We start from the raw sequence: 24,205 nt of genomic DNA on the forward strand, positions 1-24,205 counted from the left end.
GTTATTTTTCCTTTGCTGAATCTTATGAAACTGGCTTCATAGATTTCATTTATATGTGGAATCTAAAAAAAGAAAACAAATCAACAAACCAAACAAAACAGAAACAGACTCACAGAAAGATGCAGAACAAACTTGTGGTCATTACAGGGGTTGGGAGGAGTTGAAACTAAACAAGTAAAAGGGATTAAGAGGTACAAACTTCCAAGTATAAAATAATTAAGTCACAAGGATGCAATATACAGCATGGGGAATACAGCCAATAATATTGCAATAACTCTGTATGGTAACACATGGTTACTAGACTTCTGGTTCTGATCAATTTGCAATATATATAAATGTCAAATCATTGTGCTGTATACCTGAAAAAATATAATTTTGTATGTCTCAATTGTATAATAAATAAGCAAACAAATATTTAAAGATGTTTTCAATATTACAACACTGAATAATCACTTTTAATAAAACAACTACAGAAGCAACAAAATGTTCTTACAACGGGCGCTGCATTTGGGGCCGGTCGCTGTTCGGGTGCACGCCCTTCTTCTCTGGCCTTTACCGACTGAAGAATTGCAAAAATATTCTTGGAAAAATTCTGCAACAGAAATGGATTTAGATTATTGAGTCCACTTAAAATTAAATATGCAAAGACAATAAGTTTACTTAATAAACAATTTCAGATTCAGTTTTCTCTATTAATTCTTCCCTTACTAATCATAATGAAGCATGATTACTACACACAAAAGTAAAAATCAACTACTACTAGGAAATTCATCCAAAGACCAATTATTATAAACCCAATGTTATTCACTTATTTTCATTTTACTTAAAGTACATAACCGGCTATAAATTCATCCATATTCTCCATTTATTCAAAAAATGTAAGCAGGAAACAAGGTAACATTTAAAAACAATAAAAGTAGAGCACATTTGTTGTCAAGGGGGCTTCTTAGTTCTAGAAGAAATTAATTCTTCTGAAAGAAATCAACTATTAAAGTCTCTTCTTGATAAACTCCATGGTAATTTCAGACTGCTACACTTGATAAGAGATGTTGAAAGTTCCAAGATACTGTTTGTTAGGAGTCAACATGCACTTTTCAAAGCTGTGAAAGTTGGAAAGATTTTTAAAAACATAACAACTTATACATGAACAACCTTAGCAACACTGAACAAAGCTGACAAATCTGACCACTCCTTCATGAAATATTCTTCTTTCACCCAAGATGCTCCCTCAGTTCCCTTGGTGCTCTTCTAACTCTGCCTGTTAATCACTTACCATTTTAAGCAACATTCTGTCTCCTGTTGAAGAATATAACCTTTGTGAAGGCCAGGACCAAGGCAACCCCAGACAGTACCCCCATTTGCCTGCTGGTGGACGTTACATAAACCTTACACAAATAAACATGGATACGAGAGGAGAGACAGCCCGAAACATAACTTTAACCACTGCCATAGTAATAGTCCTTACTAGTTCCTATAATTCTTTAGGACAACAAACATACATCTCACAACCACTTACTCTTAAAAATTATGGCACACCCCAAAGAGACTTTGTTTATATAGGTTATAATATTTTTCAAATTAGAGATCTGAATTGAAATATTTTAAAAATATTAATTTCTTCAAAAATGAGGGTGAAAGGTATTCCAAGTAAAAATAACTTGTTTTTATGAAAAACTATCTTCCAAAATGCACAAAATGTTAATGACAAGAAAGTGTGACACTATGTTAAACTTGGGAAACTGCTATGGCCTCAGTAGCAAAAAGAAACCTCCCAAATTCTGACTTTCTTTTAATTGACAAAAAAACAGTGTCAGTTCCATTTCTTGAAGCAACAGCCTTTCCTCCCTCATTTTCCAAAAAATGTCAAATGCACGTGTGCTTTTCACAGAGACAGTCATCGTATTTTGGTATGCAGAAGTGCTTTGTGTGTTCTGCTTTGTATGTTCTGATTTCATCACAGAAAATACTGGTAAGAATATACTTAAAGGTTAAGATTTAATAAAATCAGTGAATTTTTTTTAATTTCATCAAGGACATCATTAGTGGTGAAGAATGAAATGGCTACTAGCAAAGATTGGTGTCAATGCTTTAATTCACGCCAAGATGCCAGCAGTTAACTAACCACTTCTTTTGCACCAGCAGGGCGAAGGTAAACACAGTGACAAATGCAAATAAAATCTTAATCCTATTAAGAAAATAGCTGAAAACATGAAAAGCAAATTTCACTATTTTAAAAATAAAGCATTTCATGAGAGACTCAAACTCTAGGAAAAAATTAAAATGTTACTAGCTATTTTTATGTGGTGGAATTACAAGTGATTATTATACCTTTCTTTTAGTCATCTTTTATCAATTTTTCAACAATGACTATATATTAGTGTGTGTAAATTTAAAAGTATGTCTTAAACAGTATTATAAAATTACACTTTTTTTGTGAGGTGCTTACAATAGAATTTTGAAAAGACAAGCTTTTGCTCAAGAAACTCGGCAAATAAGGAAACCCTGATATATGGTAATAATGAAGATCTGTTTAAAATCATAGGGCCTTTCAGGGCAATAAGCAACTGAAAGTTTTTTGCTTTTTTTTTAAGAGTTTGTCAGATGGAAACAGTATACAGAGGGACTACCAGTCAAAATCGTCATTTTGATTTTTAAAAACGTTAATACTTACAGAAGCAAACCTAGCTAAAAAACAGTTCTTCTAATGCTAACTTATTTTTAAATTACACATTGGTGCCAACAACGCTGAATTCTACTACAACACTTAAGTTTTGAAATGGTGGTACACTCCTGCCACCTAGAGCTCAAAGAAATTTATTCATTTCAAAAATTACAATGAATACTGGTAGAATAATATAAGTAAATAATACTATTAGCCACCCTAGGCATTAAAAATGAGTATTAACAGATCTATCTATGAGGGCTTCCCTCATAGCTCAGTGGGTAAAGAATCCACCTGCAATGCAGGAGACAACAGTTTGATTCTTGGGCTTCTCTGGTGGCTCAGCTGGTAAAGAATCCGCCTGAAATGTGGGAAGCCTGGGTTCAATCCCTGGATTGGAAAGATCCCCTGGAGAAGGGAAAGGCCACCCACTCCAGTATTCTGGCCTGGAGAATTCCATGGACCATACAGCCCATGGGGTCGCAAAGAGTCAGACACGACTGAGTGACTTTCACTTTCACTTTCTTTCATCAACAGATCACTTAAATACAAAACTTAAGGTTTACTCATGTTCTCAGGTTCCTTTCTAATTCTAAACTCTGGAGAATAACTCTTAATCTTGACATCAGTTCAGTTCAGTCGCTCAGTCGTGTCTGACTCTTTGCGACCCCATGAATCGCAGCACGCCAGGCCTCCCTGTCCATCACCAACTCCTGGAGTTCACTCAAACTCACGCCCATTGAGCCGCTGATGCCATCCAGCCATCTCATCCTCTGTCGTCCCCTTCTCCTCCTGCCCCCAATCCCTCCCAGCATCAGGGTCTTTTCCAATGAGTCAACTCTTCACATGAGGTGGCCAAAGTACTGGAGTTTCAGCTTCAGCATCAGTCCTTCCAATGAACACCCAGGACTGATCTCCTTTAGGATGAACTGGTTGGCTCTCCTTGCAGGCAAGGGACTCTCAAGAGTCTTCTCCAACACCATAGTTCAAAAAGCATCAGTTTCTTGGTGCTCAGCTTTCTTCACAGTCCAACTCTCACATCCATACATGACCACTGGAAAAACCATAGCCGTGACCAGATGGACCTTTGTTGGCAAAGTAATGTCTTTGCTTTTTAATATGCTATCTAGGTTGGTCATAACTTTCCTTCCAAGGAGTAAGCGTCTTTTAATTTCATGACTGCAGTCACCATCTGCACTGATTTTGGAGCACAAAAAAATAAAGTCTGACACTGTTTCCACTGTCTCCCCATCTATTTCCCATGAGGTGATGGGACCAGATGCCATGATCTTAGTTTTCTGAATGTTAAGCTTTAAGCCAACTTTTTCACTCTTCTCTTTCACTTTCATCTAGAGGCATTTTAGATCCTCTTCACTCTCTGCCATAAGGGTGGTGTCATCTGCATATCAGGTTGTGAAAGTGAAAGTGAAGTCGCTAAGCTGTGTCCAACTCTTTGCAACCCCATGGACTGTAGGCCACCAGACTCCTCCATCCAAGGGATTTCCCAGGCAAGAATACTAGAGTGGGTCGCCATTTCCTTCTCCAATCTGAGGTTATACTGCTCTACAAAACAAGTCAAAGTACAAGAGAAAAAAATTCTTCCCTATATATATTCTTTTCCAGTAGCTATTCTACTAAAACAGCACAGTAAACTTAGGGCCAGAATCCAAAAAAATGTGCAAACAAAATGAGTCCGCCTAGACCAATGACGAAGTTCACTTTCTTCAATACTTTCACAACTTCTAAAAAATCTTCTCACCAAATCATCACTGTGAACTGTGTCTCAGTGAAGAATTAACATTTAAGAGAAAATTCAGACGTGTGGGAGGAAAAGAGAGGTGAAAATAGGTAAGTGAAACAGAAATGATTCAACCTTTTTGGAGATCTATTAAGATACTGAATATCCAGTATCTTTCAACTTCTTATCTTTCAAAATTTAAAGTACATGTCTCCTTTAACCAGCAATTGGCTTCCAGGAATTAATCCCTCTGCTATGTAGTCATAAATGCATGAAGGTGTTATGTACAAGGATTTTTTTAATGCAGTTGTTTATAATCACGAAAGGAAACGAGAGAAGACAGGAGAGGGGAAAGGAAATGAAGAAAACCCACCATCCTGCAGCCCAACACAACTCCATTAATGAGGAACAAGCAAACACTGCCACAACCACCCAACAGAAGAGAATGTATCAAATACACCCAATAAATGTTTGTTGGGCCATTTTCATTAAGTTCTCTACTTTGTGAGGAAAAAAATTAATATTGGTATTAATGACCAGAGAGCTTACCATCAATAGTCCCTGTTCATTAGGTTTAAGCAAAAAATCTCACCAATAAGAAAACTGTAAATCTCTTTGGATTTACAAACAAGGTGGAAAGGAAGGGACTCACACTTTGACTCAGACTTTTTCATCAGCTTCTCTGGTGATCAACCACCAATCATACACTAGCATGGAATGGTAAACAGGTCAGTTAGAAAGCTAAATGATTACTGCTCTCTTAGATACAAATCTGAAACTTCCTCCTCACAGGAAATTTTAACCAACTTTAAAATCAACTGTAGTTGAAACACACACAGACACTAACAAACAAGAAGTAAAATATTTTAATTACCTTTCCTGTGCTCTGTAAAATAGTTGTTCGCGTCCGCCACACTCTTTCTCTACTGACAATATCTCGGGTCACATCTACTTCAGCGTCCACAAAACTCCTCTGTTTCAGGGCAGTTATATCATCATCTAAGTCAGTCTTAATGGTAGATCTTTTCTTAGCCATAATTTTGGCTTTGATTGCAGCAATTTTTTCCACTGACATAGCTTCAGACAGAGACCTGAAAGCAACATCTTTTTTTAATATTCACAGCAAGGATCTCTTGAGCACACTATAAAATATTTTGTTACATTTATAACTTCCTGGTAATAATACTTTAAGTGGCAATAATTAAGATTTCCTCCATATACATAAAACTGACACACTTGGTAACTTATAACCATGTAAGAGTCAACATAAAAATACTACACTATAAGCAAATTAGTAATTTTTTAGGAGGAATAATGCAAAATATTTTTCATATTTTTAAAAATCTCTTCCCCTACCCAAATAATTCATTAATACAGCCTTTCTGATTGATCACCATCAACCAATCAGAAAATTCTGCACAAGCTGATCACATACCCTGGGACACCCCTCCCTCACTCTGTCTTTAAAAATACTTTGCTGAAACCCAGCAGTTTGGGTTTTCTGAGCACAAGCCACCTGTCCTTCTTGTGTGGCCCTGTAATAAACCTTTCTCTGCTCTCCCTCCACAAAAAAGCTTTTTATATGAGACTTTTATTTGCTAACGCTCCCCATCCTGCATGCAAATTACACACACACACACACACACACACACACACACACACACATCCCCATACCCATGTGCACACAACACCTTGAAAGACAGGGAAAAAAATTGCATTCCGTAAAGAATCCAAAGTTTAGGTTTTCCTTGAAATTTATTTCAAGGTTTCAAATCTATGTTATAATGTACAACATATCAATTTTACAGCTGACAGAGACATTTATGTGTCACATAAACATATACCCCTTTTAAAGTCTGGAAGATAAAACAATACTTTGAAGTACTCATTTTCCTTCTTTTACTTCATTTTCAAAAAGCACTGAAATAGCAAATAGAAGCTATGCTTTCAGAAGTAATAAAGAAAACAGACTTAACAATGAAAGTATAGATTTCATTAAAATGATAAGTTTAGTGTCATTTCTCACAACGTAAAAACAAGAAAAAGAGTTTGGATACCTTAACAGCATTGATAAAATTATTACTCTAATCACAAGATGACAATCTTGAAATACATTTAAACAACATGTGGGGAAAAGACAGTAATTCCTGCAGGTTTAAACATGGTAGTATTATGTAGTATGCTATTTATTTCATTAGGTATGAAAGTACTTTATAGCAGATGCTCAACATGTATCAGCATTTGACTCATTTTATATAACACTATGCAACTTTCCCTTAAAATCTAAAGCACACCAGCATACCATGAGCCAAATTCAAGCACTTTTCTAAACTATAATCAAAACGTGCACTGGACAAGCACTGGAGTTTTACTTCCAGCCAAGATGAAGTAACAGGGACTGGTTAACCCTCCTACCTTGAAACAATCAGTCAAATACATGAAACAATAGTTTACTCGTTATCTGCTATCAAGTAATGAAAGACAATGATCTCTCACACATGAAAACCAAGTAAGCAAGCCCTGGTAGCTCAGACAGTAAAGTGTCTGCCTACAATGCAGGAGACCGGGGTTCGATCCCTGTGTCGGGAAGATTCCCTGGAGAAGGAAATGGCAACACACTCCAATATTCTTGCCTGGAAAATCCCATGGACTGATGATCCTGGTAGGCAACAGTCCATACAGTCGCAAAGAGTTGGACACGACTGAGCGACTTCACTAAGCCCTACAAAGGCTGCAATTTACAGCCTTGAAAGTTCCCAACACGGCACAGGGAAGAGAACTCAGGCAAAACTTCCCGTATATCCTGATTTGAGAAAACAGAGCCGGGATTCCAGCAAGGTCAAAGAGTACAGGGACTCAGAGGCCCGAGTGCCTGAGAAGAAAGAGCTGCACAGGCCCCCTCGAGTACTCTGGCAGATGACTGATGAGCCCGTAAGTAGTTGGAAACTAAAGCGAGGAACAGAACCACCTAGAGGGAAGAGAGTCCAGCACCCACACAGGATGAAGAGCAGAACCTAGTCCCAACAGCCAGACTGAAAACCTCCTATTTACGGGGCGTTAGATGGAGTAACAGTCAAAATGGTCCTGGCTCAACAATGGTGGGCAGTAACTATCCTAACTACGCACTGTTCAAACAACAATTCTTAAACCCTAACTAAACACTGTTCAAACAACAATTCTTCAAATTAAAAAATCAAGACTCAAAAGAAACAAACTGCTTCAAAGGATTAACTGTGTCCCAAAACAAAACGAAAGCAAATTTAGAAAAACACAAAAACATCCAGCACACAACAACATAAGATGCACCATGTCTGGTATCCAAACAGTACAAGGCATATAAAGGAGCAGGAAAATGTGAACCAGAATGAGAAGTCTAAACTGAAAACAACTGCAGGACTGGAAAAGGCATCAAAATAATACAACCATTCCATACATTCAACAAAGAGAGACATGGACTGTATGTTTAACTTGTAAGGGTAAAAAATACAATGTTCAAGACTACCAATTCAATATGAATATAATTACATGAGAAAATATGAATTACATACAGAACTACAGAAACTATCCAAAAAAAAAAAACAGAAAAAAAAAAATCAATCCAAAAAAAAGAGAACATAAGTGAGCTGTTGAACAATTATGAATACAAGTAATTAGGTCAGAAAAGGGAGAAAAGGGGGGAAAAAAACTGAGGAAGCAGAAGCAACGCTTTTCTAAATTCACTGAAAATTATGACCCAAAATCCCCTCAAAAACTCAAGCACAAGAAACATGAAGAACACTCTCCCAAGTTATGTGATAATTAAGTAGTCCCAAACCTACAATACAGAAAACTTTTTAAGTAGTCAAAGGAAAAAAGCCACATTTAAAGACACGAAAGAGAATTCCCCGGTGGTTCAGTGGTCAGGAACTGTGCTTTCACTGCCAAGGACCCCAGGTTCAATCTCTGATCAGGGAACAAAGATCCCACAAGCCACGAGGTGCTGCCAAAAAAAGATAAAGGGATAACAGCAGATTTTTAACCAGAAACAATGCAATCAAGGAGACAGTGGTATATCACACTTTAAAAAGAGGTAGTCTGGATTCCATATCCAGTGAAAATTAAAAAAAATGTTGAAAGAAACAGCAGCAGTCCTAAACAGAAAGAAATGTTAAAAGAACGTTAAATTAAAAAAACAAAACAAAACAGTAAGTCAGTCAGGCCAAAGAGAAAAAAAAATGGGTACACAAGTCCACAACAGGGAAGAAGAGGCATGGAAATAGCACACAGAATTTTCCCTAGATGTTTAAACAAGAGTAAGAACAATGCACTGTGGTGTTTGGGACACATGCATTGAGCAAAACGTATGACAAGAGCAGCACCAATGCCGAGAGAACAGGAAGCCCTCGTGCTGAGGTCCCTGCACTGCACATAGGCGGCAGACTGCGACGCCACACGCCACACGCAATGAACCCCAACAACCACCTGAACAGAACCGCAGCACACTACTCAGACAACAAAAGAATACAACAGAATCACAGCATATACTCCTTTAGTCCAAAATTAAGTTAATTTCCATTTCAGGGAACAAAATTTTGAAAGAACAAAGAGACAAGCAGAAAACAACAGCAAATTATTGACCTAGAGTTAAGCATGTTAATAATCACATTAAATGTAAATATTTAACATATGGTACTTTACAGGAAAAGTCTGCTGACCACTGCTATAAACCAACAAGAGATTTCATGATAAATGAGTGGCTTGGATTATGGAATAATTTTTAAAAAGATCAATACGGTAACAGAATCAAGAAACTTCCAGAAAGCATAAGCAGCACAATGGCCTTCAATCCTCCATCAGAAAAAATAATCGAGCATCTTCTTTCGAACTGAGGGCAGGGAGACACACGCTGAAGAATGCAATATATGTAGACAGCATGTTAATACCCCTTGTTTCCACATACACTTATATATACTGCCTAAATTGCCTATTTTCTACCAAAGAAATTCTTACCTGATCTGTTCAGTCTGCACAATCCCTTCTTTGTGACCCTCCAAACGAGCAGCCAATCTCTCTTTATCAAGGCGTACACACTCTTCATCCTGAGAATAATCAGTCAGTAAATATTTTAAAATTTTACTTAACTTTTAGAACAACAAAAACACCATAAACACTGCACGTAACTTTTACCAAAGTTCCCACCTATAAAGTCCCAGGCATCACTGGCCTTGGGTCAATTTTAAAATACTTTTAGTTACATAAAGAACCGACTCATTGGAAAAGACCCTGATGCTGGGAAAGACTGAAGGCAGGAGGAGAAAGGGACGACAGAGAATGAGATGGTTGGATGGCATCACCGACTTGATGGACAGGAGTTTGAGTAAACTCTGGGAGTTAGTGATGGACCGGGAAGCCTGGCGTGCTGCAGTCCAGGGGGTCGCAAAGAGTCAGACATGACTTAAGTGACTGAACTGAACATAAAAACAATAACAAATGTATGCTGGAGCACCTAAGATTAGAACTGAAAAATTACAATAAACTTTATTAAGTTTTTCCTATGACTAAGGCTTCTTTTATAGTATATCATAGCTACTCTTACTCAGAAAGATAATATACAACAAAAAATTCCTTCTCCTCAGAAAAGTTTATAGCTAAATTTTATCAGTCCTAAATGTTCACTGGAAGGACTGATGCTGAAGCTGAAACTCCAATACTTTGGCCTCCTGATGCGAAGAACTGACTCACTGGAAACGACTCTGATGCTGGGAAAGATTGAAGGTGGGAGAAGGGGATGACAGTGGATGAGATAGTTGGATGGCATCACGGACTCAATGGACATGAGTTTGAGCAAGCTCTGGGAGATGGTGAAGGACAGGGAGGCCTGGCGTGCTACAGTCCATAGGGTTGCAGAGAGTCAGACACGACTGAGTGACTGGACTGAACTGATGAGAAGCCTTCACCACAGTCAAGACTTTCACCTTGGATCCCGATGGTTTCCGTATGTTGCCCCAGGTCCTGGCTCTTTCAGCACAGAACAACACCAGAAGTGAAAGCGGAATGTTTTTCAAAGGATCTTCTTCAGAACACCAGGCACTTCCTACGAAGTGCCCATGAGCCACTTCATACCTGACTTGAACCTTTGCAACTCAGCTTCTACCTGATTTAGATATTAGAATCTCAGGCGAAAGTTAAGTCTGAAAAGTGTTTGGTTACTTAAAAAACAAAACATACTAACTCTGATCTAGTTTAATGCCTACATTCAACAAATGAGAAAACTGAGAGCCAGAGTCAGTGTCTATGGCTAACGAATATGAAATTGTATAAAATCCATCAGTAGATTCTACAGATCCAGAGAAATGTTGTGCTCTAACATGGTCTAACCATGTTAAACTCAAAACAGCCATCTTGCCGGGGTGAATGCAAAGATTAATATCTCAACAAATGTGTTAAATACACCTAAAATAAAGGTTTAACACATATTACTCAAATTCCTTAAGAGACTGATTTTAAAGACAACTGCAGCCTAGGTTTCAACCAGATCCCAAAGTTTCTCTCTGCTAGCACAGTGCCTAGCAGGCCCTCAACAGATATTTACTGAACTGAAAACTCTCGGTGTGTAATATGGCTATTTATGTAATTCATTCTAACTCTACAAATACTCTGGAAAGAATTCTATTATGCTATTTCTTGTTGGTTTTTAAAGTTATCAGAATCCTAGCAAATCTTCAATTCTGCTACATTCAACCCTTTCAAATAATTAAACCATGAATTTCAGTTTTTCCCCAATAAATCATATCTTTAAATTCACTTATTTTGTACACAATGTGTTACAACCTCCTTTCACACACAAACAGTTGTGGAAAATTTCAGTTTTGCTGCCACAAAATCTGTACCCAGCAGAGGGGAACAGCCAGGAGCCAGACTGCCTGGGCTCTAATCCCGGTTATGTGCACCCCAGCAAGTCACTGCTCTCTGAGCCTGTGAGCTCACAGATGACATGTGTGGTACTGCCAACTTCAGGAGGCGATGGTGAGGACTACAGGAGTTAATAATGTACATGAAGTACACAGAGGATCACCTAGAGCAGAATAATAGCAATGAGCTAATTATCTATCATCATCTGAAAAAACAAGTCTCAAGAGTACACTGAAGCAAAATTACATAATCTTGGCATCATATTTTGTCAGTGATTCTACTGTATATATTTAACAACCAACCTTGCTCCTAAGAGTTACTTTCCTTATCCTTCTCCAACTGTGGATGCTTTGCTGTTCATGAAGCAGGCAAAAGGTACAACTATTTGATTGTTACACAAGTGTCAAATGAAAAGACTTACAGTTTCTAGTAATGTTAACCCTACCAGTGATTACAAGTGTTATTCCTATACTGGTCATTTATTTACAGCCGATTTAATCATTTCTCAGATTTTAAGCAAGCCTCTAATGCATGATCTTCCATTTTCACAGTGTTTATATGTAACTGATCTGATGCTTGTTACAAACTTAAATAAACAGTACTATAATTATACAATCTAAATTCCTAACATTTTAAAACTTCGTAAAGTTTTAAGACAACTGAGCTAGTCAATAAATTATCTTTTCAACATTTACTGCATTTCTTACAGGGTTCTATTCAACATGCACTGTCCTTGTTTACCAACAGTAATATTCCACTTGCTGGCTATAAAATACTACCAAATCATCTAACCTGATAAGTCAACATTGGAAAAAGGAACTGTTCACAGCTCTTCAGAGGGGAGCAAACTCCCACACCACCTATTCCAAGGGAAACTGAACCACAACACAAAGGTCAAATCTGGCCCATCGCCCGTTTTATGAAGGTTTTTTGGAGTACAGCCTCGCCTCGTCATTCACATGCTGCTCTGCCTACAGTGCAGAGGGGAGGGGCTGGATGAAGACGAGGCCCCAAAAGCCTGAAGGAGGGCCTGTCTGGCCCTTTATAGAAAAAGGCTCTGACTACCATCTAGTCCAACACTTTCATCGATAAGGATATAAAGGCAAAGAAAATAATTTGTCCATCATGCAGCCTGTATGTGAGAGATCTTATAGAATGTAAGAGCTCAAGCTACTTATTAATCAACTGTCAATATAACCACTTTTCAAGAAAAAAAGCTCTTAGGACTACAATGAGCAAAGAATTCTTACTACTACACAATTCCAGTCTCCATTTAAATAAAAAAAAAAAAGAATCACTTTAAAAATAAAGTTCTATTACCTCAATTCGTGGTTTTTTTGCTTCTGCCAAAACTTCATCTGCAGCTCGTTTGACTGTAAGAAAAAAAGAAATTAATGTACAGTTTGGGGATAGGTGTTTGAAAATTCAGTATAAACATGAAACAAGACATACCTTGAGTAGATCTCTGCAGACCTATTTCTAGAGGGGCACTTCTGTCTATACTGGCCGATGTTGCTGAAGATTTAAAAAGATACTTTGAGAGGATAAATATTTGAATATGTAGATTAGAAATTAATGCAAGGGAAATACTCAAGACCTGTTACCTTTCTTAATATAGGATTATGTCTCTTAAAAAACTGTTTTAAAGCAAGTTTGTAAAGGCATTTTATTATAAATAAGATTGACCTGTAATAGAAAGTATGTTAAGAGGTCAAACTATTTTTGACCCTTTAAGTTACAATCTGACGGAAATCAGCTACAAGGAACATACTCCCACATAATACAATGTAGGTATGTAGAAGTGTAAGAAAACATAAATAAAAATATAAATGTATGTACTAATTCACGAGGGATCAACATTAGCACACAGCTCTGAATCAGGTGGCGAGTAGTGAGCCACGTGACAACGTGAAACAAAGCGTAACACAGAGGGAATGGCAAGTGCATAGGATCTCAAGTCAGAAAAGCTACAAGAACCAGGGACACTGAGAGCCCAAGAGGTCACAGAGATGAGCAGAAGCATGGCTGGGCAGGTCAGGGAAGGAGGATGAGCTGTATTCCAAGCGTGATGGGAAGGCACAGGACCGCCTTGAGCAGGTGAGTGACACGATCAAGTTCAGATGCTCTTCTAAAACAGGCCCCTCTAAGTGGTGCTCAGAGACTACACGGTAGGAAACGAACAGCAAGACCTTCAAGAGGGCTGTGCAATGGTCGCAGGAAGAAGGTGGATCAGGGTGGTCATCCGATGCTAAGAACCTGTCATGCTTTCAAAGATAAAGAAAGGATTTGGCTGGTGGAGCTGGTGTAAAGGATGTGAGCTGTGACAGTATAGGAATCAAAGATTTCTCCAGGATTTGCAGCCTAAGCCACTACATGAATCAGGGACCATTTGCTGAGATGGGAACACTGGGAGACCAGACCCCCTCTTTCTGTGGCGAGAAGGGAAAGAGGGAGTCAGCACTCTATTTAAGATATGTTACATTTCAGACGCCTGTTCAATACCCAAGAGAAGATGCTGACAGTCAATTTATAAATGTGAAGCTCAGTAATACGTCAATGTTGGAGATAAGGAATCAAGAAAAAAAAAGTGAGGTGGACAATGAGTAGAAAGAGAACCTCAAGAGTCTGTTGCCCCAAATGGCAAGTCAAGAAAAGCTTTCCAAAGGGGAGTAAGCAGTCAACAGTATCAAATGCTACTGAGGTCAGGTTAGCTGTGAAAAGCAGAGACCAAAGGATCTGCCAATCATGCGTCAGCATTGACCTTGTAAGAGTGATTTGAGTGGGACAGTGAGGAAAAAGGTAGACTCAAGAGAGAATCAGAGGTAAAGAGGAAGCAGTGATACCACCCAACTCTTGCAAAGAATTTTGTAACAAAAAGAAGAAAACTGGAGCAGCAGAGAACAGGAAGCACGCGTGTGCTAAGTCTACTCAGTTGTGCTCCACTTTTTGCGACCCCATGGACTGTATCGCCAGGCTCCTCTGTCCATGGGATTCTCCAGGCAAGAATACTGGAGTGGGTTTCCATTTCCTCCTCAGGGGATCTTTCCTACCCAGAGATAGAACCTGCATCTTATGTCTCCTGAATCGGCAGGCAGGTTCTTTACCACTAGCACCACCTGGGAAGCCCAGCAAATAGGAAGGAGGGAGTTTAAAAAAAGTTTTTAATGAGAGATATTACTGTGTACATCCTAAAGGGAATGATTTAGAAGAGAACTGATGATGCAAGAGAGAAGCAAAATTTACAAAGGAAAAGTCTCTGAGAGAGCAAAAGGTGATGGACTCCATATGCAGGGAAGGGCTAGCTGGTCCTAGGAGTAAAGTACATACATGGTAACAGGAAAGAGAAAGCAGCTCGTGGACAGAGTTGCAGGTAGGGGAAGTTTATAATGAGCATTCACAATCTCTCCCCACTGATTCTTATTTCACAGGGAGTGGAAACCAATGCCTGTTTAACAGTGAGAGCAACTTAAAAATTACTCACATGCTTCACCATTAAGATATCCGAGTAGATCTTTTCGGTCAGGTCTTCTAACCACTGGAATATTTTCGGTCTAAAGTCAAAATTTTTAAATAGATATCAAATCAATAACAATTATAAGAAACTTTAGTAAAGTTAAACAACATTTAACACCTGAATTTTATTCCAACTTATCTTGGCAACATATATTAGAATCATATTTCTAGAAAATAACCGGACAGAACAAATCTAATAAAATCTTGAAAATGTTTAAGCATATTAATTTTTGGTAACTTTATTCTCAAAATTCCAGTAACATATACAAAAGATAACCATTAGAAATGAAACAATAACCCTAGCCCTCTTCAAAATATGAATTATATTCTTATTTTTTCCCTTGGATTATTCTAAGCATTTATTAATTCTACTCATGATGTTTTGGATTTAGTCCCATAGACTGCTCATTTTATTTAAGCTTTCCAAAGTGCCTTTGTTTCTCACACCCTAACCACACCTCCTCAAAATATGGTACTTGAACTCTTTCAAATAAACTAAATTAGCCACTAAAACTAAATTTTCGTAATTAACAGTGAGTACATGTCCCAAGAATATACACTGGGGAAAAGACAGGCTTTTCAATAAATGGTGCTTGGAAAACTGGACTGTTACAGGAACAAGAATCAAACTGGGCCACTTTCTTATAACATATACAAAAACAAACTCAAAATGGATTAAATACAACAATAAAACTCCAGGAGAAAATACAAGCAGTGTGTTCTTTGACATGAATCTTAGCAGTATTTTTCTGGATCTGCCTCCTCAGGTAAGGGCAACAAAATAAAAAAATAAACAAATGGACTACATCAAATTAAAAAGCTTTTGCACCATGAAGGAAACCATCAACAAAATGAAAAGGCAACCTCCTGAATGGCAGAAGATATCTGCAAACAATATATTCAATAAGGGATTAGCCTCCAAAATAGAATAACTCACACAACTCAACATCAAAAAACAATCAATCCGATTATGAAGTCATGGGAATGTAATGCATAGCATAAGGAGTATAGCCAACAATACTGTAAAGATGTTGTATGATAACAGACAGTTACCAGGTAGACTCACTGTGGTCATCAAGTCACAATGTATAAAATATCGAGTCACTATGTTGTACACCTGAAACTACTATTGCATGCTGACTATACTTCAATAAAGAAAATGACTAAAAAACAGGTACGTGTTGTTTAGGCATGGGAAAAAATTTAGGAGACTATACAGTAAAATGTTAATGACAGCTGTTTACTTTCTACATTACGTCTCTTTTCTTACCCTTGAGTGTGTATAAATTTTGTAAGCAGGAGAAAAAGAGTAAAAAATTAAATCTGGAAAATGTGTCTATTGTGCTAAATGAGTAGGTTTCCTTTATTCTCTGTTAGCAATTTGTAAAGAGGTGAGCAAAACAAATAAAACTGTATACTTTAGGCACCAAGTCGTCCTTGGACAATAAACTCAATGAATTCTGGTCATTACTACAGTTTTCCCCAGTTTGTGGGGAATGTAATGTAAACAAACAATGGCAGAGCACAGGGAAAAGCTTGTTACAAGATTATAGTTATAAACTCTCTGTTACTCTATATAGGCGACAACGAATAAGCATCGTTAATATTTTGGGTAATTACCTTATACTGAAAACTGACCATATTTTACTGCACCAAATATTCTGCACATACACCTTGATGATATGAGATAAACAATATTTAATCACTTGAAATTAATTTTTTTTTAAAGTTAGGTTATATTTTAATTTCTGCTTATGAGTATAAACAAGTAAGAGCGCACAGGTTTTGGGCTTGTTTTTAAAAACTAGTCTACATGGACTACCATTAACAGTTAAAAGATTTGAATTTTCTTTAAATTACTATATCTAAGTTTGAAAATACACTTGATCATTCAGTCACTAATGAATTATGTATTACGTTATCACCAACAGAAAATACGGGCTATGAGTCAGGAAAAGTTGTTTCAGAAAGTCTGCTCAAAAGAAAAAGCAACAAAGGAGTTAAAAATTTTGTAGAACCCTACTTTCCAAATTCTACCCTTTCGATCTAGCAAATATTCAAGAGAAATGATAGTTAAACCTTATGTGACCAAAGGTCCTAAGGACCACAGTAACAATTAGGGCATCAGTTATGTGCTATAGTCATTCCCCAGAAATATAATGTAAACCTAAACTAAGAGTCTGGACTATCTTTATTAGCTCAAAATGAATGGACCTATTCAACAAAACATTCTAATCAGTGCCTGATTTCATTTTTAAAGATCTGAGTTAACATAGCTTTATAGAGCACGATGCTTCTATTTTATACCACAATTTCCCAAGTCACAAATAATTTCACCCCACATATTGCATTTTTCAATACACACTTGACACTAAATATATATTTCTTGTTCAGAGAAGCAGTGTTCAAGCACTCTGAGGCAGAAAGCAGGCACATTTCAAGCATCTGAAAACAAATAAATTTATCAATAATGAAAAATGTTTGTTGATTAAAAATTCATTTTAAAAAGCCGTCTACTGGGTTCCCAGCAGTCCAGTAGTAAGGACTCTAATCCCTGAAAAAAGGAAAAAAAGGGGGGAGGAGGGGAAGCTGTCTACTAACTTGACTCTTTTTGATGCCAAAAAATCCTTTTTTCTTTGAGATTAAACTAGAGCTCCAAAATCACTGCAGATGGTGACTACCGTCATGAAATTAAAAGACGCTTGCTCCTTGCAAGAAAAGCTATGACCAACCTAGACAGCATATTAAAAAGCAGAGATACTACTTTGCCAACAAAGATCCGACTACTCAAAGCTATGGTTTTTCCAGTAGTCATGTATGGATGTGACAGTTGGACTATAAAGAAAGCTGAGTTCCAAAGAATTGATGCTTTTGAATTGCAGTGCTAGAGAAGACTCTTGAGAGTCCCTTGGACTGCAAGGAAATCCAACCAGTCCATCCTAAAGGAGATCAGTCCTGAATATTCATTGGAAGGACTGATGCTGAAGCTGAAACTCCAATACTTTGGCCACCTGATGTGAGGAACCGACTCAATGGAAAAGACCCTGATGCTGGGAGAGATTGAAGGTGGGAGGAAAAGGGGATGACAGAGGATGAGATGGTTGGATGGCTATCACCGGTACGACGGACATGAGTTTGAGTAGGCTCCGGGAGTTGGTGATGGACAGGGAGGCCTGGAGTGCTGCAGTCCATGGGATCACAAACAGTCGGACACGACTGAGCAACTGAACTGAACTGAACTGAACTGAAACTAGAGTTCTGAATATCAGGATCTTCCCACAGGCTTACTCAATTTTTAAAACATCCCTAAAAAACAACTCTGAAACTCCTACTGCTATAAACATTACCCACAACTCACAAGTTTAAAAAAAAAAAAAAATCACAAATTTTAAAAAATCCACATAAATTAAATTGATCTATTTTTGACCCCCCAGGAGACTTTCTTACAAATAAACCTTTCATTCTTTTGATCTGAAACTCTTCAGGGAAATTATCACCAAATAGGATCAACTATCAAATTCAAAACAAGTCTCTAAATGAATTCTACTTACAGCTGCACGTCGGACATAGACAGGATGAGATAGGTGCACATTATTTAGCAGAAATAAGATCGAATCCAATGTGTAGTACTCTCTAGGTTGGCCTTCCTTCCCAGTCCTGAAATGATTAAGACAAGATTTTTACTCACAATTCTAATACAACTCCTTGGGCTTAATCATATAGTATTATCTACACACACTGCTATCCAACAAAAGATATTCTTAAGAGTATGAAACCTAATAAGTGAAAATGTCATTTGGGCAAAAGGGACACAAATGGAAACAATGACAAAAAGCAAGAGGTAAGGAAAGTACTATTCAAACTTTATTACTACAGACTTTTTAGAATTTGGTACAAATTAGCTTCTGGGCTTTGTCAATAGAGAAACCTAATCAGGAAGGATCCATAAGAGAAGCAAACTGATTAAAAGAAACACTAGTCACTTAGGCTAAACTTGCAAGAAACATACCATGTTTTCTAAGTAAGATTCTGCTGAGAAAACACCCTTACCAACATTCTTTAATACTACAGTTAACTTCAGAGATATGATTCTTACGACTTCTCTCAAATTAAATCAGTGATGTAAAACCAAAACTAATTCTACCTGTGATAAAACAAAGTCATCCAGGAGTGCAAGCTCTTTCATGCAAATACATAATACTACTTGCTCAACAAATGTTAGTGTCCAATCTGACTGTCCTATTACATTCTCCCCACCTAGAAATATCAACATATTGCTTAAATTCATCTGAATATGGCCCAATATAATCAGTCCCAAACTTATTTTTCTAGCCTCTATTTCCAGTTTTTCTCTAAATCAGTATACCTCAAACCACATATCACTTATCAATCACTGTACTATGAAGTATATAATACAGGAATAACAAGTTGTATCTCTTCATGATATATTATAAAAAACAATGCACTGCATTCAGTAAGGGTAAATATTAATTTCATGCATATGTTTGCATTTCCATATACACAGAGAATAACACTCAATGAAAATACATATACTGTTGTGATTCACTGCTGCGAAAGTTTGAAATCTACTGTTCTAAGCGCTCTTTTCTTACTACTGACTTCACTCAGCTATCAAAACATTTCCTTTCCAGCTCTCAAGTCTTTAAGCATGCAGTTCCCTCAGCTGGAAAGACCTAGCCCACTACTTCGCCCTCAGAATTCCTATCCATCCCTTAACATTTGTTCATTCATTTATTCAAGAAAAACCTAGCATGTCCATAGGTCAAACACACTTCTATGAAAACTTTCCCAGCTAGAAGTGATTGCTCTCTTTAGGGACTGGAATTCGATTCTTATCAAGTTATGTGTCATCTCTTCCACTCTGACTGAGATAACCTCCTTTGAGGCACCGACCCAGGTTCTCAAAATTTTTTCCAGTTCTCGGATTGAACAGCCTTACGCTGTGAATATTCAACCATTTTTTAAAGAAAAACCAATCAGTTAAAAATTCAATCATGCCGAGCTCCTACAGTGTGTGGGGCAGAGGACTCCTAACCTCTTCCAGCTTGGTACTCCCCAAATCAAATAGACTTTTCTTCACATAAACTGTTAATTTGTTTTTAAAATGTAAATCTGCCTGTGCAAGTTCTTTTTGAAAGGGAAAAAAAAAAAAACACAGAAAACTCAGAATGATTTTACCCATCTCCACAAAGCTAATTAAACCGTAAGCCCATGATGCAAAAAAATAAATAAATAAAAACCAAGGAACTAAACTTCCCCTAGCTTTTCATCAACTCTTGCTAAAGCCCACTGCTCCCATTCAATCAAGCAAAATAAGTACGGATGTTTCTGTCTAGGGTTCTAGCTATCCAAAGGAAACGCCGCTGAGAGGGCTCACTCAAAAAGCCCCTCACGATGATCAGACCTTTTTTTCCTTTTGCAATATATATGCATATATCTTCTTTTTCAGATACTTTTCCCATGTAGGTTACCCACAGACCTCCCCTCGGGGGTGTCTTCCTTCAGGACTGAAACTCGGGCAACCCCCACCGGGATCCACATTCCCAGACACACTCTCTTCACGCACATTTGCCCCCAATCGCACACTCCATTCGTTCCCCATTTAGAACGGCGAAGTTGACTTCATTTCAGCAGGAACTTTCTCCCTGAGGGAGACCCCTGCCTTCACCTCCAACAGATTCCGACAACTCGTCCCAGGTCGCCGAAATCTCTTTTCCGTCCTAACCTGACGGAGTGGGTTCCCGTCTCTCTCTGCTTGAGGGAATAGCGAAAGGAGACGGAACCGACCGGGAGCTGCAAAGGGGCAGCAGAGACCATCGCAGAACAGCCTCCGAGAGGAGATTAAAAAAAACAAACAACTAAAGGACAAAAAGAGCCGCCCGAGGACCCGGCGGGGCGCTCCTTCATATGCACCTATGCACCCGGCCGGCTCTCCACACACAGGGGCAGCGACCTCCACACGGAGACAGAAACCTCCACACGGAGCCGCGGAGGAGAGACCCCTCCGGACGCCGCTCCTCCGGCGCCCCCCTCACAGACGAGCTGCAACTTCTGCTCCCGGGAAAACTTTTCCCCGGAGCACCCGTTTCCCTCCATACCCAAGGGGAGCGGGGGGGAGGGGTTCGAAGAGGGGGGGGGGCGGGGGCGCCCAGCCCTGCCCCCGGCCGCAGCAGACTCACCCCCAAACTACATAGTTGGTCTTCACATTCTTGGGCCAGGAGAACTCGCCGAAGATCACTTCGTCCCCTTTCACCACAATCTCCTTCTTCTGGATGTTGTACTGTCGCAGGACGCTGAGCACGTCCGCCATCTTCGCCCCCCTCGCCGCCGCCGGCCCCGGGCCCCGCCGCCGCCGCCGCGCCCGCCGCCCCCTTCGGCTGTCGCCTCAAACCACCCCCCTCCCCGCCCCTCTGCCTCGGCCGCCGCCGCCGCCGCCGCCGCCGCCGCCGCCGCGAGCCAACTGCAGCCGCACTGGCAGCCGTCCGCGCCTACGACAGCAGCGGGGGAAGGAGCCACCCAGGCCGCCGAGGACCCCGCGCTAGGAGGCAAGGCCCCGCCGCGGGCTGCCCGCGGAGAACGCCTGACCGCGCGCGCCGCCGCCGCCGCCCGCCACCAGGGGGCGCCGCGCCCGCCCGGGAAACGCCCCGCCCAGACACCCACTTGGCGCGCGGGGCCGACTCCCGGCCCGCAACTCACAGGGCGCGGGGACGCCGCGCCCACGTACGACGCACGTACGGGGAAGCTTTGCCCGGCGCACGCGCGGGAGCACGTACCTCATCCTCCTTTCCGCCCCCCCCCCCCCCCCGCCCCCGACCCGCCCTCCACGCTCAGCGCGCACGCGGCAGGCGACAGGTGCGCGCGCACCTGCGCGGAGGCTCTGGGACCTCAGTCCCCAGAGCGCGCACTGGGTGCTCCTCGACGGCCCCGCAGTGTTGGCCCCTGGCCAGGGCAGTGTGGTCTCTCCTTTAACCAGGCTGCAGCCTGGTGAGAGATTTGCAGAACCAAGGTTGCTGTCCCGACAGGTCGGACCTACCTAGCAAATGGCCTCTTGATAAACCCCCATAGAAGGGAAAGGTGTTTGGGGGAAGGTGTTGCTTTGAGGGTTATTTTTTATTTTGTGTTTTTAGTGGACTCACCTAGTGGAAAAGGCCAAAGATCAATGCCGGGGCACTGGTGTTTGTTAGCTACCTTTTGACCTTAGTCAAGTTACACACCTTCTCACAGAATCAATTGGTTAATGGAGAACATGGAATTAGTATAAGAAGGTAAAAGCATCACGCAAATAAAAAAATCATAAATATTGGATCTTCCTCCTCTCAGTTCCATAGATGGTGGCTTTTTCCATCTTGTCCCCTTCTCCTGGCCAGCCTCAAGGGGCTACAGTTTAATAGCTGTCTTCCGAGATGCTAATAGGAGAGTTAGAGAACGCAAGCTCAGTTTATTGATATAAATTCAATGTACTGTGGCATGTCTGCCTTAAACATATCCCATGGGCCATTAAAAAATAAAATTTCTCTTACTATAGCAGAAAAGGGGAAAAGTAAATTTTGTAATTGACGTAACCAAATTCTTTTACCTGATTTGAAAGAAAGCAATTTTCGTTATGTGCACTGCAGAGAGATCTATAGAAGAATGTGGTTCACTTTTCTGTATTCACTCTTCAGCCATTTTGCAGCTGAATTTGAGAAATTTTGACTATTCTGTAAATTTTCCTGTTACAATAGTATTTTCCTAAACTTCACCCCAAACACGTTAAAAAAAGAACCTTTTATTTATCCCCAGTACTATCTACTGGATTTATACTTATATCAGAGCATCCAGTACTACTTGACTATCTCACCGCAGAGGAATTCAAGGAAGTCAGGGTTTTATGATACATTAGGAGAGTCAGAGTCTCCTCAGAAGATACTGAACTTTATTTCCCACACAAATGATGGCTTAGTCCATTAAGGCTGCTACAGGAGAATGACATATACTAGGTGTCCTATAGACGGATTTATTCCTGATAGCTCTGAAGTCTAGGAAGTCAAGATGAAGGCACCAGTAGACTCAGTGTCTGGTGAGAGCCTGCTTCCTGCTTCAAATACCTGAGTCTTCATATTGCATCTTCATGTGGTGGGAAGAAGAGCGGTCTCTGAGGTCTTTTTTGAGTAAGGTCCTAGTCACCCCCACAAAGGTCTCACTCTTAGTACTGTCATGCTGGAATTAGAATTTCAACTTATGAATTTGAGGAGGACATGAACACTCAATTTTACAGCAATTACCAAAAACAGTCTCTCTTTGGAGGTAAATTAAGTTTTTTTTTTTTAAGGGTAATGATTCTTTTTTTTCTATTCTATTATAGTTTATTACAAGATATTGAATATATTTTCCTAGGCTATACAGTAAGCCATTGTTGTTTATCTGTTTCATGTATAGTAGTTTGTATCTGCTAATCCCAAACTCCAAGTAAACCAAGTTTGTTCTGTACATCTGTGAGTCTCTTTCTGTTTGTAAATAAGTCCATTTGTATCATAGTTTAGATTCCACATGTAAGTGATATCATACTACTTGTCTTTTTTTAATACTAATTATTTTATTGTATGCTGCCATCAGTGTATATAAAATAATTACCCTTGTGAAACAGAAAATTATGAATATTCAGAGAGGTAGACATTAAGGACTGAAAAAGTACAAGTTTGTATAGTATGGCACGTTACAGAGAGGCTTTTGTACAGGCTTCAAATTTAGCTTTCCTTTGAATATTCACTGGTTTATGAAAAGTGGTTTGGAAAACCTTGTCAAGATTCGTCTTACTACAAAAAGGAACAGACTTTCTGGGGCCTGAAGGGATTTGTATTTGAAGATACCCCAGTCAGCAGAGGGTCATGTTGAGCATTCTGCAGACAGAACTGTTTCAAATCTGTAGCTGCCTGGGAGAACTTCACCCGATTGAGCTCGGCCTCCAGCCGGAGCTGTTGAACCACTTTTTTCATAGCTGCGACACTGGATGAACCAGACATGGCGCACTCGAAAAGATGGCAGATTTGCGGGCTACTTGTCTTTCTTTGACTCAGTGTGATCATGTCTAGCTCCATCCATATTGCTGCAAATGACATTATTTCATTATTTTTATGGCCGAGTAGTATTACATTGCATACTATATCTTATTTATCCATTCATTTAGGTTGCTTACATGTCTTTACTATTGTAAATGGTGCTGCTATGAATATTGAGGTGCATGTATCTTTTCAAATTGGGGTTTTCTCCAGATACATATCTAGGAGTGGGATTGCTGGATCATGTGGTAATTCTATTTTTACCTTTTAAGGAACCCTCAAACTGCTTTCCATAGTGGCTGCACCAATTTATATTACCACCAACAGTGTAGAAGGGGGTAC

The 24,205-nt window shown here is 39.5% G+C and overlaps 2 protein-coding genes across 2 annotated transcripts in view; both read right to left on the reverse strand.

Moving 5' to 3' along the window:
- The window catches only part of CDC73 (cell division cycle 73), a 95,964-nt gene extending 74,789 nt beyond the window's left edge, over positions 1 to 21,175 (reverse strand). The window contains exons 1-8 of the mRNA XM_061160010.1: positions 21,005 to 21,175; positions 18,356 to 18,461; positions 14,773 to 14,842; positions 12,744 to 12,806; positions 12,612 to 12,664; positions 9,390 to 9,478; positions 5,275 to 5,491; positions 494 to 592 (exon numbers count right to left, since the gene is read on the reverse strand). Of these exons, the coding sequence (XP_061015993.1) occupies positions 494 to 592; positions 5,275 to 5,491; positions 9,390 to 9,478; positions 12,612 to 12,664; positions 12,744 to 12,806; positions 14,773 to 14,842; positions 18,356 to 18,461; positions 21,005 to 21,135 (828 nt within the window). The 5' untranslated portion in view covers positions 21,136 to 21,175. The remainder of the gene's footprint in view (positions 1 to 493; positions 593 to 5,274; positions 5,492 to 9,389; positions 9,479 to 12,611; positions 12,665 to 12,743; positions 12,807 to 14,772; positions 14,843 to 18,355; positions 18,462 to 21,004) is intronic.
- A 2,445-nt stretch (positions 21,176 to 23,620) lies between these two features.
- Positions 23,621 to 23,827, reverse strand: LOC133069570 (guanine nucleotide-binding protein G(I)/G(S)/G(O) subunit gamma-5-like). The gene has a single exon (XM_061161188.1). The coding sequence runs from the start codon at positions 23,825 to 23,827 to the stop codon at positions 23,621 to 23,623; it is 207 nt and encodes a 68-aa protein (XP_061017171.1).
- Positions 23,828 to 24,205: the final 378 nt, after the last annotated feature.

This window comes from Dama dama, chromosome 14 (assembly GCF_033118175.1).
Source record: "Dama dama isolate Ldn47 chromosome 14, ASM3311817v1, whole genome shotgun sequence".
Taxonomy (NCBI): Eukaryota; Metazoa; Chordata; class Mammalia; order Artiodactyla; family Cervidae; genus Dama; species Dama dama.

Coding starts and splice junctions, on each gene's coding strand:
- LOC133069570 (XM_061161188.1), bottom strand. CDS start 23,827: ATGTCTGGTTCATCCAGTGTCGCAGCTATGAAAAAAGTGGTTCAACAG.